The sequence below is a fragment of the Nicotiana sylvestris genome, chromosome 1 (assembly GCF_000393655.2).
Source record: "Nicotiana sylvestris chromosome 1, ASM39365v2, whole genome shotgun sequence".
NCBI classification, from domain to species: Eukaryota; Viridiplantae; Streptophyta; class Magnoliopsida; order Solanales; family Solanaceae; genus Nicotiana; species Nicotiana sylvestris.
In genome coordinates, this window is record NC_091057.1 from 138,611,546 (window position 1) to 138,628,994 (window position 17,449).

The following is a 17,449-nucleotide window of genomic DNA, read 5'->3' on the forward strand; positions in this document are numbered from 1 at the left end:
TTTGCAATAACATTCAATAATCTTGAATATTGATTTGTTTTCTTATCTAAGGCAATTGTTGCATGAAGTATTTACAATTATTGGATAATATAGACACTTGAAACTAAGAATCAAGTTTTTTTTTTTTTTTTTTGAGGAAAAGTTTTTCTTGTTTGATTAGGTATGTGCATCAATTAGAGTACTGTTTTCTATTTTTACGATTTTTTAGAACTTTTAATATGAAAAGCAAGTCTACACTTCAATATTAGATTGATTATTTATGTTTTAGGACTTGAGTAATTCTCATGTCCCTTTTCTCTCAGGAATAGTTTTTTATTATGATCAAATTACAAATTTGGCACTCTTTATTTTTTACATAGATTTTGTTAATTTTTTTCTTTTCTCTACAAATTTCGATGTTCTCTAAAAAAAATGTAAGTCTTCGAAATTTTGAAGGTAAACAAAAACTGGAAACTGTTTTTTTCCGCATTTTTTTCTCTCTTTCTTTAACTTTATACAAACGAAAAACCACGACCAGGAGCAACGAACAAAAATGCATTTCCCCTTTTTTCCATTATTATTCGCTCTCTTTTCAGTTTCCCGAGAAGATATAAAAATATTCTCTTAATAAATCCCGTATATCGGGGCAGATTGATTTCGACCTCAACGACCCCCTTTCATATTGGAATTTCCCGTTATACCGTTGGCTTCTCGCCGTGGGTATTTTTCTCATTTTTTTTTGTTGATCGACAACAGTGTGTGCGTGTGCGTGAAAATGGGGTCCCTAGAGCAAGAGCAAGTTGTTGATTCTGAGCTTCATGTTGACAACTCTGCTTCTGGTCAGTTAAATCTCATATCTTTTTTTGAGGTTTTCTCCAAATATTTTAAAGGGTTTGAGGTGTGCATATTTCTCTATCTTTTGTGGATTTTTCTTTCAAAGTTTTTTTTTTGGTTATCTTGAGGGGCTTGTGGCCTGAGGGTGTTGCATGTTTATCTATCTTTTGTGGGGGTTTTCTTTCAAAGTTTCTGTTTTTATTTACCTTTATTTAGGTTGAGGCCTTGAGGGTATGGCTTCTTCTTGTTTCCTTTTGGGTGCATCCATAAAGTTTTGTTTGTTTTAAATGAAAGAAAGTAATGCTGCAAAATTAGCTTAATTGGTCTTTAATTCATTACTTAGAGCTGCTGGGAATAGGGATTAAAAGAGAAGGTGTGATTGATAAACAAAAAGATGAAATTAGATGTTGTAGTTAATCATTGACTGGAAAATGAAAGACTCTCAAGTGATTTGTATCTTTTGCCATTTTTTATTTTTAGATAAATAGGCCAAAATGAGAAGTACAAAAACTTGGAATGGATGTTGTCTAGCAAAATTTCAGGTCACTGAATTGTGAAAACAGGTTTTGTCTTCTATTTGTGCCTAGCCGGTTATTTTAGTGCCCGCGCTGTTCCATTTTATGCCACTGGTGTTTGAAAGGGCAGAAAGTTTAAGATGTTTAAAGTAAGTTGAAAAGTTAGTTTGATGAAGGAAACATCACAACAAAGTTCAAATTCTGAACAATTTAATGAACTTAAAATTCTTCAAAGTTTCATTCAAATTGAATGGTTGCAAATATTGTATGACGTCACACAAAGGAAATAGTGTTACATAACTTGGGGTGGATGGTTAATTGATTTTATCAAAAAGGAGGGGAATTTATGGATTATATGATACCATAAAAGTATTTGAATTTTGAATACTATCAAGCTGTCGTGTAAAAGGTAATAACTTACTCTTATTATTGTATTTTTCTTTTCTTTTCTGGATTGGATGTATCAACTGTCTAGCCCCTGTGGCTTCTAGTTGAAATTTTAACTGATTGGTAGTAGTTTACTTATTTCATATTTCTGGAATTTGGCAAGCTCTAATCTGGGGGTTGGGGGTATGAGTAACCTTAGGAGGTTTAATTTGGAAATTTGACCAAAATCCCCACCCCTTCGGGTTAATCGAGTGATATCTAGTGCTTCAAGTCCAACTTCGTTTGCCTCGTAGAAAACTGAATCTGCGCCGAGTGTGCTACCAATAAATTTGTAGACTACAACTTCTGAAGCCTATTTTGGCACTCTTTAATCCTAGGCGTCTAGTGATTTGATAAAGGTTTATCGTGTGAAGGTCTATGTAGTCTCTTGTTCATCGTGTATACAAAATTCTAAGTTCTGAAATGGTGATTTTAACTTGGGAAAGTGATTTATATATTCCATCAGGACTCCTTAACAAGCATAATAGGGAGCTAGAGCATCTGAGTCTGACGAACCAGCCACTAAAGACAGTGAAATTCTTCGTTTTAGCTGTTCTAAAGTGTCTTCAAGAGTTCTCAGTTAACAGCATAGTCAAGTGCAGCTGTCTTGTGATCATGCTGCTAGCAGCCGCAGGTGGGATTTTGTTTTTGAAAAGTGGCAGGGCCTATGAGGAGGTATGTTGTTTTGTTCTCATGTTACAATGCATTTCTTCATAGTGGCAGATACAATGTGACTTGAGGAACTTAAATAACACATTTCTAACATCCCATTAGTCTACCATGTTATATGTATACTAATATTCTGGGGCTCTTGGACTTTTTTTTTTTTTTTTTGACAAAGGTAACAGTTATGTATTATAAAAAAAGAAACCCAGCACAAAGGATGTGCTGGTAACCATTTACAGATTCCAAAAGGACTTTTTTGTTTTTCCTTCTTGTTATCCTAGCAAGAGTTCGTTAAATAGTTAATCCTCTGAATTAAAGTTAGAGGATTTAGGGTATAGCTGAAGTAAGGAGCATTATTTCTTTTCTGCTGGGATGGGGAGTGGGGGTCTAGGAGGTGGCAAGTAATGAAGCATTTATGTTTCCTCTGTTTGGACCTGATGTACATTCTTAAGAATCATGGTATCTTTAGATGCTTGTTTGGAGATCATTTTTCTCCCGTATAACATGCTTTCTCAAACTAAATCTACTAAGGCGAAACTAATCTTCATCCAGTATTTCACAAAGAAGCAATAAGAGCAATTTGAATTTGTTCCTTTTTCTTAAATGGACTTTAAGATATATCCTGGGCAGTCAATCTTTTCTACATCATTTTTCCTTCTAAATTTCACATCATAGTGGTAAGACCTCTGTTATCATTAGTTAATAGCTACAGATATTCTTAGACATTGCTCTCTTAAAACTGTGAAAACTTGGGAGTCTGTTCTCTAGTGATTGAAGGAAACAAGCTCCAAAAACACTACAATTGATACATTTTATTCCTGCATGGGTGGATTATCTTCCAATCGTCCTTGCTATCCCGTATCACATGCATGCTCATCTAACTTTTTACTCTTTTATTTTGACTTTATGTTTGCTTTTCTTCAAGACACTGCAGCCGGTTCAGGAGCTTCTCAGCTATCTTCGGTTTGGACTCTGGTGGTTAGCTCTTGGCGTGGCTTCATCAATCGGGCTGGGTGAGTGGATATTTGCTCTTGGCATGTCGTTATAAAATTAAAAGAACTCTGTTTGGTGTTACTTATGAAAAGAATGAAGTCTGTTCAGTGTTCTCTATCAAGTGAGTGATAGGCTGATAGCATTGTCTTTAAGTTGTAGGTTTTTTCGTTGAGATAGTATTTGTGTTCCAACTTTTAGCAATGCACTACTATGGTATGATTGTCATCTATGCTCCTATTTTACCTTCCCTAGTCAATCATGAGATCATCTCTAACAGGAACCGACTATTGTAGGTACTACGTGTTTTTCTCATTTTCTTTAATATAGCATTTTAGCTCAATCCCATTTGTGTTCTGTCCAAAGTACATGACGGGACTTTGCAAAGTAGTTGGCAACTGGACTTGACCATCTTTTCTTTGATCACATTGTCAAGCAGTTCCTGCTTTTAGTATTTGTAGAGATAGTTCTACTGGTTTCTTGAGCAAGCATTTGAAGTTCATCGATGTGTTAGTTTGTGTCAAGAGTATTTTTTAAAAATTTATGTTTGGCGTGGAATAATGATCATTATATAAAAATAATTTTGAGCGAGCTGACTATTCTACGCATACTATCATGCTTTCTCACATGAGCTTTCTTTATTAGAGATCATAGTCGGACTTGTAAGTCATTTCAATTCTGGTTTCTTGACCTAATCTCTCAACAACCAATATATTTTCCTTTATTGCTGATATGTGGAAGTCTTATTGTTTATAGAATTATCTGGAAGTGGTTTTGGTGGTAATTATAGTTGCAGTTTATTTTACTCTTTCACTTATATTTTTGTCATTCCTCATCCTTGTCTCTCTTTGTTCTAAAAGGCTCTGGTCTGCACACTTTCGTCTTGTACTTGGGCCCTCATATCGCTCTATTCACAATAAAATCTGTGAGCTGCGGAAGGGTTGACATAAAGAGTGCTCCATATGATACAATTCAATTACGAAGCGGTCCTTCATGGTTGGATAAGGAATGTTCTGAATTTGGTCCACCATTGTTTTCTTCCCGCGCACGGGTACCATTGACTAGTATACTGAATCAGGTTCAGTTGGAGGCTATATTGTGGGGTATTGGAACAGCTCTTGGAGAGCTTCCTCCTTATTTCATCTCTAGAGCTGGTAAGCAGCATTTCCAATGTGATTTCTTCTTGTACAGAGGTGCTTTACATCGCGTTTGAACTTCTGGAAACTTTTTTACTCCAAATAATTGTATTGGAGGATATTTTTTTTTCTCTGTAATCTTTTTCTTCATCTGTTCTTGGGATGACAAGTATCAATCTTTTTGGCAATCATACTTCAATCCATTTATATTTCTTTCCCTTCCGGCTTCTAAAAAGCTGGCGAGAAAGATCATAATGTCAAGAGTCCTTAGGGCAGAGCACAGTTACGCTATGTGAGGGACAGCTACCTCTCCTTCGTGGTAAAGGAAAAAAAGAAGAAACAAAAAAGGAGAATTGGTTTCCTCCTTGGTCTTTTTAATTCTGTTGGAGGTATTTTCTAGTCTGGCTAAGGGCCTGATGATATTGTCTCTCCTGTTGAGCCGAGAGTCTCCCAGAAACAGCCTTTCTACCTTTTTCGGTGTAGGGGTAAGGTCTGCGTACACTCTACTCTCCCCAGACCCCCACTAGTGGGATTTTACTGGGTATGTTGTTGTTGCTAAGGGCCTGATGAAAATTTTACAACTTGTAGTTCTTTATACCTTCAGCTTGGAATACCTTTGGGAATGTTATTTCCACAGAAGCTTTGAAATAGAGTTAAGTTCCTAAATTCCTTATCTAAGCCCACCTACCATCTTCCTTCTACAGCAATAGAACTTCTTTCTTTTTTTTTGCAACTTCATGTGTTTTTTTCAGTTCTATAATATTTCGAGTTATCCACAACACTAATAAGTTTGGATATATAGTTCCAATTATTATCTTGCACAGCACCGCTTTACAGTAATGCATTAGTGGCAGAATGGCCGGAGTCACCAGATTAATGTGGTACTGATGTTTTCCGTGCTCTTGAAAATTGCAGCTCGTATCTCTGGTAGCGAAGGGGAACTTGTGGAAGATTTGGATTCTGCTTCAAAAGAAGATAGTGGAATTATCAGCAACCACTTAAAACAGATAAAACAGTGGCTTCTTTCTAACAGACAGTATTTGAATTTCTTCACAATTCTGGTTCTTGCTTCGGTAATCCTATCTCACTATTCACGTTTTGCTGGGACCTTATTTTATCCCTCTAACAGAGTCTCTTCAAATTACGTCTATTACCCCCTCCTTTTGATCTCTGTATTGCTTTATTTTTCAATCCTCATTAAGGTTTTTAAAAAACATAGCTTACGCTAGAAGAAGACCAGTAACCCCCCCCCCAAGAAGAGAGAAGGAAGTACCTTTTACTGCTTGACTGCTTCCTCATTTTTTATCATTTGATAAATAATGAAATGTCTTTGTTTACGGTCTCTCTCTGGGTTGCTGCTATATTCTTAAAATTTCATCATAAAATAAGAATGAACAAGTAGATTTGATATATTTTGTTTTCTTCATTTTTCTGATGTTTCTTTTTTCCTTATTTCTGGGAACAAGGGCACTTCTGTGCACAATTAGATGCCCCACTTTGTAGCTGTGAAGTTAATTTTCTAGAATCTTATTTTTATTCCAGATCTCAATAGTTAGTTTTATTATTTAATTACTTGCAATAATCATTACTGATTTAGCATGTTTTAGTCCCCCCCCCCCCCCCCAAAAAAAAAAAAAGGTGGGGGTTGGGGTGGGGATCACAATCTGTTCTCGTCTTTTCTAACATTTTTGGGGGTACACAATTGTGTTCTTGTCCTTTACAACGTTTATCTCTTTTTATGTATGATGCTTTTGTTACTGCCTGCCCATTTTTATGTTTGTTTTGATAGCCTATTTAGTGATCTCATTGTTTCCTGTGAAGGTGCCAAATCCTCTGTTTGACCTTGCTGGTATCATGTGTGGCCAATTTGGTATTCCATTTTGGAAATTCTTTATAGCAACACTGATCGGGAAGGCAATTATTAAGACTCACATACAGGTCTGCATCTACCAAATGTTATCATTTGTTGTTAAGCTCCCAATGCTTCTCTGGTTATAAGTATTTGAACACTTGCCAAATATGTTTGCAAACTTCATTTAAAAGAGATTATATCATGTATTTTTTCTGAATCTTAAGGTATAAGACAGGTGGATATACCGTTACCAGGCTCTCCAGCTCCTGCTTTCTTCTCCCTCATGTTTTCTTCTATCCTCACTTCCCCCCACCATGTTCTGCCCAGTCTGCTCCTTCAGTCCGTCCTTGCTCTTATTCCCCCTCGTCATGACAATGGACCATCAATTACTGCACAATCGCCTTTGATTAAATTCCGATTGTCAGGATTTGATGAAAACTGTAAAAATGCCCTGTTTTACAAACCAACATTGCCACACTTAGTATACTAATCACTATAATGCGCTGTAAATTGGATTAATTTGGACAAACTTTATCTATGGTCATATGTGTGGATTATAAGTCTGCATTTTTGGAGCAATTTTGAACTAATTACTCTTCACTTGTGGTCAAGAGCCGAAGAAATAGGATGTCAAAGAACAGAAAACAAACAGTAGCTAGCTTCATATCTCAACAACATATTAAATTTTGGTTGTTGATTTGAAAAAGTTACTTTGCAGACAGCATTTATCATCTCAGTTTGCAACAATCAACTGTTGGACTTGATAGAAAATCAATTAGTTCGGGTGCTTGGTCTCATCCCTGGAGTTGCTTCGCTTCTGCCAAATATCATTTCCAAACTACACGTCGCTAGAGAGAAGTACATGGCAGCATCCCCTTCAGTGTCTAATGTAAAGGTAATACACTGACTCATCAGAAAAATTAACGTAGAGGTAATGCTCTCGCTACTGCTTCATGCAGGTTTTTTCTATGCTAAAAGTAACTTTCTCCTTCCACCTTCTGAGCTGGATTATACCTAGAACTTTACTGTTGTTTTTATAGGTGTAGAAGGTTAGTTCAAAGAAACTTATGCTGTCATCCAGTTGGTATGCATAAATAAGCCATGTAACTTATCAGAAAAGGAAAAGCCTAAGCCTTACGATACTTGTTTATGCCGAAAAGAGTTTTATCATCTCAGAAGAAAAAAGACTTTGACTAAACTAAACTACTATAGAGTTTCCGCTTAACATGCAAACACTATAATCAGAGTCGGTATTCACACCCATAACTTGTCACCTGAAGATCTCCTTGGCTAGATCCTAGTGAACCTGCTTGTTGCTTGACCCGTCAGTCTTATTTGTGTCTGGATGGCCTGTTTTATACAATGATGTCAACTGTTATCCATTGAACAAATATGCAGTTTAAGCCTGTGTGCATACATACAAGACACAATCACCGTATGAACTAAAAATGGTGTTCTGCTGCAGGCAAAAAAGTGGGATTTGTCGCTTGGTTCAATGTGGAATACTGTTGTGTGGCTCATGCTCCTGAACTTCTCAGCCAAGATTGTAAATACAACTGCCAAGAGCTATCTCAGAGAGCAGCAAGAAAAAGAGTTGGCTGCACTTGAAAATAATCGTGCTAGGGGATAACAGATTCATAGTAGTGCAGCATGTGCAAGGCTCTAATTTAGTTGCTGGTAGTTGATTGAAAAAATGATCCTTTTAGTTGCTGGTAATAGATTGTGGAGTACATTTTTGAAGTTCCATAATCTGATTTCTTATATTGGAAATTCAGCGCACATCAGAGGGAGAGGCTTCTTTTTATGTCCTCTGCCCCTACTTCATGTATACACCAAGAATAGTCTGAATTGTACTTGAACCATAATTCAAAGAAGAAAGTATTCAGATTGGAGGAATCAACTTGTGATTTTTTTTATTTTTATTTTTATGTTCCTGACCCACACATCACGGGTGCTGTTACCATTGAACCAAAGCCCAAATGGTATATCGTGCTTGTTTTCTCTCTTTTATTTTATCCTCTCTAGGGATCTATTTTCTAGGTGGATAGAGAATTCTGTTTAGATGCTCCCGAGATCATCTAAGAAGCAATCTTACGTTTTGCGTTGCTCTGACTATACGCAAATGAGCATTGCTTGCATGTTTCAAGAATCTATTGGTTTCAGTTCTGCAGAAAATGTTAGCTCATATAGGAGAAATGAAGAGATCACCCATGGCACTACAATGTCTCGTCCAGTTTCTGTAGCAAAAGATTTAACCGGGCAAAAGGGGCTGTTGCTCCACAATTCTTTGACAAGTGAGTTGATGTAGCAGTAAGTCCAGCTGAAGTTACGGATAATACAAGTTTTCATTCATTTAGGCGTAAATTTTACAAGAATGTGGATGGAATTCAACACTTCTACAGAGCAACAAACCGCCGAATGTATCTGACTACATAGAATTACATACAACGTGAATAAAGTTGTTGATGTTTTGCTGGCAGTAACAGCAATTCTAAGGATCATTATTCCTTTGTAGGACCGAATGCAACTCAGAGACGCATTACCAGTAGCTTTCTCCATTCACACATCTTTACAAGGATCAACTATTTCGACATGTACAAGTTAAGTGAACCCTACCTCCCTCTCCCACCTCAGATCCTCAGAGAATTCTGAGAAAGCAGATCGGGGGTCACCATCTGATACAGCAAAGTAATATTGAGCAGTTTCACCATCAACTTGCATGCTTCTCCTTAGGGAGTCGATCACCTTTTTCTTGCTCCTCTCTGAGGTCAATCTTTGTAACATTGTAGTGAGCTTTGGATCAGGGCCACCTTCCAGATACAAAACTGCCACTTCCCTTTTTGCATATATATCCAGCTCAATATAGCAAGTGCCATTGATGAGGCAGTCTGAATTGTTAATAGGAATGAGTAACCTGTCCCTCGAGTATATACCATGGTCACTCAGCATATTGTTCAAGCGCTTTATATCCATGACCTGCCAATTAAAGGAAATTCTTACTCTGTTTGGATCATTGTCCCCCATCGTTTTATAATGTTGTATTGTATTGTATCGTATGGTTTTATGAATAAAATGTTTTGATAGATTGTATTGTTTGTTATTGTTAAATAATATTTTGCTGTTTGGATTGTATCGTACTGTACTGTAACTAATAAATTTACTAAAACACCCTCAATTGTTTAAATATTAAATTTATAAAAAATTATGCATAAAAATAATTTTAAAAAATAAAACAGGAGAAGGCAAAAGACCTTAAGAAAGCAGAACAAAGGAGCGAGATAGAAAAAGGCAAAACAAAGGAGCTCAGCTAATTAGAATTGAGTTAAAAGCAAAATAGGAGAAAAAATAAAACTGAAGACAGCAAAACACCTTTAACGTTGGCGGTAGAAGTTCTGGAAAAAAACAAAGTAGGTTATAGGTTGGAGATTTGGAGTTAAAAAGAAAAAAGGTAAAGGGTAAAATGGAATTGTGGAGTAATAAGTTAGGGCATAATTGGAAAGAAAAATAAGAAACAATCCCACCAAACCAAATCGGTTGTTTAAAAAAAGGGACTTTTCGTTGTTTCAGAACAATGGAATTAGCAATACAATACAACTAATTTTAATGAAACAATCAAAACAAATATTGTTTTGGGATAACAATACAATACGATACAATAGGGAACAACCATCCAAACAAGCTGTTAACCAAGTAGAAACCCACATCACTTACAAGCACAAATGATTAGTTTAAAAGAATAAGAACAAGTTATGGCTTATCCATTTATAATTATAATAACATATGAAATGAAGGCCTCTCATAATTATTCACAGCGCTGCTTCTTGCTCCTGGTAGCTTATTGTCAACCTTCTCCATTATGTTTAGAGACCATTAGTGAAAACAACGATCACACAAAACAATTTTCACTCATACACCTTGGAAACACAAACACTCCGGCACTAAAAAATGTCTATGATTTTATTCTATTCCTGTTCATTCTTTCACTGATTTTTTCAACATTTTTATCATTCACCTTAGACTTAGAAATCAGTTCAGTTCATTCTTTCACCGGTTTTTTCAACATTTTTATCATTCACCTTAGACTTAGAAATCAAACCTTGAATTAAGGACAAAAAAAAAATGTGAAAAAAAAATGTGAAAAAAAAATATATACATACAGAAAATACACATAGAGACAGAGAGAGGGTATACATGGACGGAGTACTTGACGGCGAGGCTAGCAACGTTATCACCACGGACGATGCGATGAGAAATGGCGAATTTGGAGAGGCTATTATCCCTCCAGAAACTACCGGAGGTAGGATCCCCGATGACGTCCTTGATCTTCCAAGGATCCTTAAATGCCTTAGTCTGCATTTCACGATCGGACGCTACGATGTTCCAGATCTTACACACACACGCCGCACGCGCCAAGTCTGGGAGAGCGAGTTTCTCGAGGATGGCGCGTAGAGTGTCGTGGCATATCAAGGCAGAAAAATTGGAATTCATCGGAGATATCACGGTGTCTCCGCCGTTCACGACGGAGGTTGAGGAGGAAGACGGCGGGATTTGAACGGAGTTTTGGATGTCGGAAGGGTTCAGTGGCTGTAGAAGCTGTTCGTCATCATCACAGCAACATCCCATGGCCAGATAATGGTGTTTGTGCGCATACCGCGTATTTGGATAAGGTGTGGACTAACTTGCACCGCGGATGAATTTTAGCGAGTTGATAAAAGGGGAAATTTATGTGTTGGAAAAGGTACAAGTGGGGATTTGATTTTTTCAAAATACAGATATCAAGTGGGCGTTTGGACATAAGAACGGTAAAATTCCAAAAAAAAAAAAGTGAAAAAAAATTTCTAAGACATAATGGTATTTGAAAATTTTGGATATGAATATAATTTTGGGTTGTTTTTGAAGCTTTACGAGTGATTTGAATGGAAATTTTGAAAAACAATTTTTTGGAGTTTTTAAAATTTTTGAAAAATTTCAAAATATATTTTCATGTGAAAATTAGTAATTTTATGAACAAACGCTCATTTGGAAAAAAAAAAAGAAAAATTTTCGGGAAAAAGGAAAAATTTTTATTATGTCCAACCGGGCTCCAAGTCGCTTAACCTGAAATGTGAATTATATGTTACTTATATATTACACGTAATGCTATTGCTGGCCATATTTTTTAGAAAGAAAAGAAAAACTAATATTATGACTAATAAAGTCTAGCACGTAGCTTGATTTGTCAAGAGTACATAATTCCTAGACTACATTTTCAAAAGAAGAAATTACAACAGAAAGAGGTAGATCATAGATCATTAAAATGTCAAAAACTTGAAAGTTACTGTAAGTTAGTTTGTTATTGAAAAGTTGGAAGTGAGATTCTTCCCACATTGGAAGAGAAGTTCCCTTTGGAGCTTTTTAAGCACTTGTCCTTTTTATGTGTTTGATTTAGAACACATATTTTTAAGTGTGTGCAATTAAGTACACTATATATTTATATATTATATAATTATATAATCAAAGATTTGGACTTGGAGGTTGGGCGCGGGCCGGGTCGGATCCTAAAATTAATTACTTTATTTTGTGACAGAAAAATCAAATTTATTTGAATTTTAAATTCAAAATTCGAATAAATAATTATGTCTGTTATGAAAGGGTCCAACCAAATATGTTTGTTTGTGAGACAAGACATCCTAAAGTTAAACAAGATACAAGAATTCTAACGAAGTGGCATAGAAAATCACAAGTATTATTGTAGGCTTTGTTGTATCCTGAAAAAAATTGTTTTGTATTTTCCCTAAATTAGTATACATGCGATAACTCTTTAAGGACAGTCGATTTTCACGCCTCAAAGCCATTTTTGTTTATTATTTTCTAATAGTTACTTCCATCCATATTTGACAAGATCGCCCCCTTCTTTGTTGTTTTCTTTGTATATTGGTTTCAGTTTCTGATGATGTCTAATCCACGGGATACATGTGAGCTCCCACCATCAATATGTACCGGATAACTCTATCCACCAAGGTCACATTCCTAGTTCATTGTTAATGCACACTGAGTTGTTTGTTTTCGTGCATATTACTTTATTGTTGCAACTATCTGTTTACTGTTTCTTTTTCACTATTCTTGAGGGTTTACCGGAAATAACCTCTCTAAGGTAGGGGTAAGATATGCGCACACATTACCTTCCCAGACTCCGCTTGTGAGATTCCACTAGATATATTGTTATCGTTGTTGTAACTCTATCCATCAAGGCTTTGATAGATGAGAAGAAATCACTTAATATTTTTGTCTACGCTGGGATTTGAAGCTATGACCTAAAATTCTCAACCCACTTTATTGAGAACTTTGCCACATCATTGAGTGCATTTCCCATCTTGTTGAATACAAAATTTGATTATTTTAAAGTCTCAACTCTTTTTCTTCTACCACACAAGTGCATGTCTTGGAGGGGTATTACTCGGTCACAAATAATGAGGGAGGATTAGAGCAGGCAGGAAAATATAGAAGCATTATGTCACGTCCTTAGTTGTTAACTAAGTATACGTGCGGCACTTAACAACTCGCTCACGATCTTGCACAACTTGTTCACGTTCTTGCTATGTCAAGTCAACATTACTACACTCACGATCACTAAGAGAATGGAAGAAAGAATACAAGAGAATTGTTAAAGGAAGCTTTGTATTAGAGAGATTGTTTGCTTGATGAATTACAAATGAATGGTCCCCTTTATATACTAGTCTCCTAAGGGTTAGTGTGTAAATATTAATTATTACACAAGTCCTTGATATTTACAAGATAAAGGTTTTTTTTAGAATTCTCTACAAGCCTAGAAGATTCCAAGGACTTTTCTAGCAAATTCATACGGATCTAGGTTCTTCCTAAGGAAATGTCCATACATCTCTAGAATCTTCTCACAAATGTTAGCCTTCTTCTTATGTAAGCTTCCACATGGTATTAATATATGTCAAATGGTGCCTATGTGGCATGATGACATGGCGGTTCATCACACTCTCCCCAGCCAATATTGCGACGATCGCGGCGCAATGCTGCTACATAAACTCTCGGATCTTATCTTTGAATTTCCACAAGTTTTCATATCGTTCCCACGTGGCCTTCTCCGGTGATTTCCCTTTCCAATGGAGGAGGAACATAGCGGGGTATTACTCGGTCACAAATAATGAGGGAGGATTAGAGCAGGCAGGAAAATATAGAAGCATTATGTCACGTCCTTAGTTGTTAACTAAGTATACGTGCGGCACTTAACAACTCGCTCACGATCTTGCACAACTTGTTCACGTTCTTGCTATGTCAAGTCAACATTACTACACTCACGATCACTAAGAGAATGGAAGAAAGAATACAAGAGAATTGTTAAAGGAAGCTTTGTATTAGAGAGATTGTTTGCTTGATGAATTACAAATGAATGGTCCCCTTTATATACTAGTCTCCTAAGGGCTAGTGTGTAAATATTAATTATTACACAAGTCCTTGATATTTACAAGATAAAGGCTTTTTTTAGAATTCTCTACAAGCCTAGAAGATTCCAAGGACTTTTCTAGCAAATTCATACGGATCTAGGTTCTTCCTAAGGAAATGTCCATACATCTCTAGAATCTTCTCACAAATGCTAGCCTTCTTCTTATGTAAGCTTCCACATGGTATTAATATATGTCAAATGGTGCCTATGTGGCATGATGACATGGCGGTTCATCACACTCTCCCCAGCCAATATTGCGACGATCGCGGCGCAATGCTGCTACATAAACTCTCGGATCTTATCTTTGAATTTCCACAAGTTTTCATATCGTTCCCACGTGGCCTTCTCCGGTGATTTCCCTTTCCAATGGAGGAAGAACATAGCGGTGGCTTTTTGCCCTTGTTTTCGCCTGGCCTGGTAATCTATGATAGCCTCAATCTCCTGATCATGCGAGGCGGTGATAGTCATTGGCGCCCGACTTGATTGGCCCCTACTCGGATCATCCTTATCTTTATGATATGGCTTAAGCATGCTGGCATGGAAGACAGGGTATATCTTAATATACGATGGCATGTAAAGCTTGTATGAGATCTTGCCTACCTTGGCAACGATCTTAAATGTCTCATACTTGCGAATCAGATTCGGATGCATGCCCCGTAGTGCCTTGAACTGTCTTGGGTTAAACTTTACCATGACCATGTCCCCAACTCTATAGTATGTGGGACGCACTTACGGTCCGCAAACTTCTTCATCTTCTTAGCTGCCTTATCCAAGTAGGACTTAGCAGTGTCGAGCTGCTCCTCCCATCTTTTGGCCATATGATAAGCCCCCAAACTTTTTCCCTCGAACGCGGCTGGTAAGGAATGTGGAGTTTGTGGTTGTTGGCCTGTGGCTAGCTCAAATGGTGTCCGTCCCGTGGACTCACTCCGCTGAAAGTTATAAGAGAATTGGGCGATGCCTATGAGCCTTGCCCAAACTTTCTGATATACGCTTACATAATGCCTCAAGTAGCATTCTAGTAAGGCATTGACTCGTTCTGTATGTCCATCCGTTTGTGGGTAGAAACTAGTAGAAAAGTGCAGCTCCGTACCAAGTATGTCAAACAATTCTCTCCAAAAGTTTCCAGTAAATCGGGGGTCTCGATCACTGATTATATGCTTTGGTAAGCCCCAATACTTCACCACGTTCTTAAAGAATAGCTTAGCGGCTTCCTTGGCTGTGCAACCTGGTGAGGCGGGCATGAAGGTGGCATATTTGGAAAATCTATTCACTACCACCATAATAGTACCATAACCGTCGAACCTTGGTAGGCAAGTGATAAAGTCCATAGTCACGCTCTCCCATGGATGCTCTGCAACTGGTAGTGGCTCCAAAAGTCCTCCGGGTTGTTGTTGCTAAACCTTGTCCTGATGACATATAAGACAAGTCTGCACATAACATTCTATATCATCTCGCATGCGTGGCCAATAGTAGACTAACTCAACCAAGGCCCTGGTGCGATGTTGGCCTGGATGACTAGCCCACATTGTATCATGACTCTCCCTTATAATCCGTCGTCTAATATCTCCAAACTTAGGCACATAGACCCGCTGACCCGTAGTAAGCAATATGCTGTCTTCTACCCAAAAACGTCTCGTCTTGCCCTGGTTGGCTAACTCGATAAGTTGTTTGGTTGCTTGATCATATTGCATGCCTTCTTTTATAGCCTCCTGAATATCCCACATCGCTGAAGTGATTGCAGCAAGCTCGGCTTTCCGGCTCAAGGCATCGGCTACAACGTTACCTTTGCCCGGCTTATACTCCAGCGCATAATCAAACTCGACCAAGAAATCCTGCCACCTAGCCTGCTTTGGTGTGAGCTTCTTCTGTGTCTGAAAGTAGCTAGTAGCCACATTATCAGTCTTGGCCACGAACCTCGACCCGAGCAGATAATGACTCCATGTACGAAGGCAATGCACAATGGCAGTCATTTCCTTCTCTTGTACTGTGTAACGCATCTCCGTTCCATTTAACTTGCGGCTCTCAAATGCTATGAGATGTTTATCCTGCATCAGGACACCCCCAATGGCAAATTTTGAGGCATCTGTGTTCACCTCAAAAGTCTTGGCAAAGTCAGGTAATGCCAAGATTGGCTCCTCTATTACAGCTGCCTTAAGGCCTTCAAACGCCTTTTGACAATGCTCCGTCCAAACACATGGCTTGTTCTTCTTTAGTTACTTAGTAAATGGTGCGGCCTTTGCTGAGTATCCACTGATGAACCGACGATAGTAGTTAACAAGGCCAAGGAGGGATCTCAACTCAGTTACCTTTATGGGTGCCTCCCACTCCTGGATAGCATGTACCTTAGCATCGTCCATGCGTAGCTCGCTATTGCTAATGACATGGCCCAAGAAGTTCACCTTTGATTGTGCAAACTCGCACTTCTCTCTCTTGATGTATAACTCGTTCTCCCGCAAGACTTGGAAAACCTTCCTTAAGTGCTCCATGTGTTCCTCCAAGGTATTGTTGTAGATGACTATGTCATCCAGGTAGACTACCATGAACTGATCATGATAGGGATGAAAAATCTTGTTCATAAGGGTGCAAAATGTGGCCGGTGCATTGGTTAAGCCGAAGGGCATCACCAACCACTCAAAGGCTCCATATCTCATCACATATGTTGTCTTTGGCCCATCCCCTTCCGCAATGCGAACCTGGTAGTAGCCCTTTCGAAGATCCACCTTGGTAAAGTACTTGGCTTGCCCAAGTCTATCGAACAAGTCAGCAATTAGCGGGATCGGGTACTTATTCTTCACGGTGACCTTATTAAGTGCTCGGTAGTCTATGCACAAAAGCAACGATCCATCCTTCTTCTTCTGGAATAATACTGGTGCACCAAAAGGTGCCTTTGATGGGCGAATGTGACCAGCATCTAGCAGCTCCTTCAACTGTTTCCTGAGCTCCTCTAGCTCGGGAGGTGCCATACGATATGGGGCAAATGCGGGTGGCTTAGCCCCTGGATCCAACTCAATCTTGTAATCCACCTCTCGCCCGGGCGGAAAGTGCTTAGGCAACTCCTCGGGCATGACATCTTTGTTTTCCTTAAGCAACTTCTCTATGCAAGGCGGCAATGTCTCTTGAAATTTTTTGTCTTCCTCTAGACTTGCAATGGTTGCCACGAACGTCGGCTCCCCCTTCTTGATCCCCTTGACAACCCGCATACTGAGAGTTGTGCTTGGATTTGTCTGTGTGGCATAGTCACTGTAGGTACCATGCAAGCTCCTTCTCGCTCCATAACCAAGAGACGTTGGTGGTAGGGGTCGATTAAAGTATGACAATGTCTAAAGAACTCTTGCCCCAGTATGATGTCAAAGATATCCATAGCGGTTACGGTAAAGTTTGTCACACCTTTCCAAGTTCCCAATTTGACACCAACTCCACTAGCTACCACACGAGCATTCTGTATCTCGGCATTCACGGTCTTGACGCGAGAGTTAGTTGGAGCAAGCTTCAATTCTAGTCTCTTTGCGGTAGCCTCAATCACGAAATTATGAAGTTGCTCCAGTATCCACCATTGCACGAGCGGGCTTGTTGTTGATGGTGAGATCCACGTACT

At 38.3% G+C, this 17,449-nt stretch overlaps 2 protein-coding genes across 2 annotated transcripts; one reads left to right on the forward strand and one right to left on the reverse strand.

Annotated features, from left to right (window-relative positions):
• Window positions 1–486: 486 nt before the first annotated feature.
• On the forward strand, window positions 487–8,294 carry LOC104215029 (vacuole membrane protein KMS1-like). Its single transcript, XM_009764767.2, has 8 exons — window positions 487–818; window positions 2,221–2,429; window positions 3,346–3,433; window positions 4,271–4,564; window positions 5,462–5,619; window positions 6,368–6,484; window positions 7,117–7,293; window positions 7,864–8,294. The coding sequence occupies exons 1-8, from the start codon at window positions 755–757 to the stop codon at window positions 8,026–8,028; spliced, it is 1,272 nt and encodes a 423-aa protein (XP_009763069.1). The 5' UTR covers window positions 487–754; the 3' UTR covers window positions 8,029–8,294.
• A 430-nt stretch (window positions 8,295–8,724) lies between these two features.
• Window positions 8,725–11,161, reverse strand: LOC104215028 (F-box protein At1g55000). Its single transcript, XM_009764766.2, has 2 exons — window positions 10,590–11,161; window positions 8,725–9,374 (listed from the first exon to the last, which is right to left on the reverse strand). Exons 1-2 carry the CDS (start codon window positions 11,019–11,021, stop codon window positions 9,000–9,002), a joined length of 807 nt encoding a protein of 268 aa, XP_009763068.1. The 5' UTR covers window positions 11,022–11,161; the 3' UTR covers window positions 8,725–8,999.
• Window positions 11,162–17,449: the final 6,288 nt, after the last annotated feature.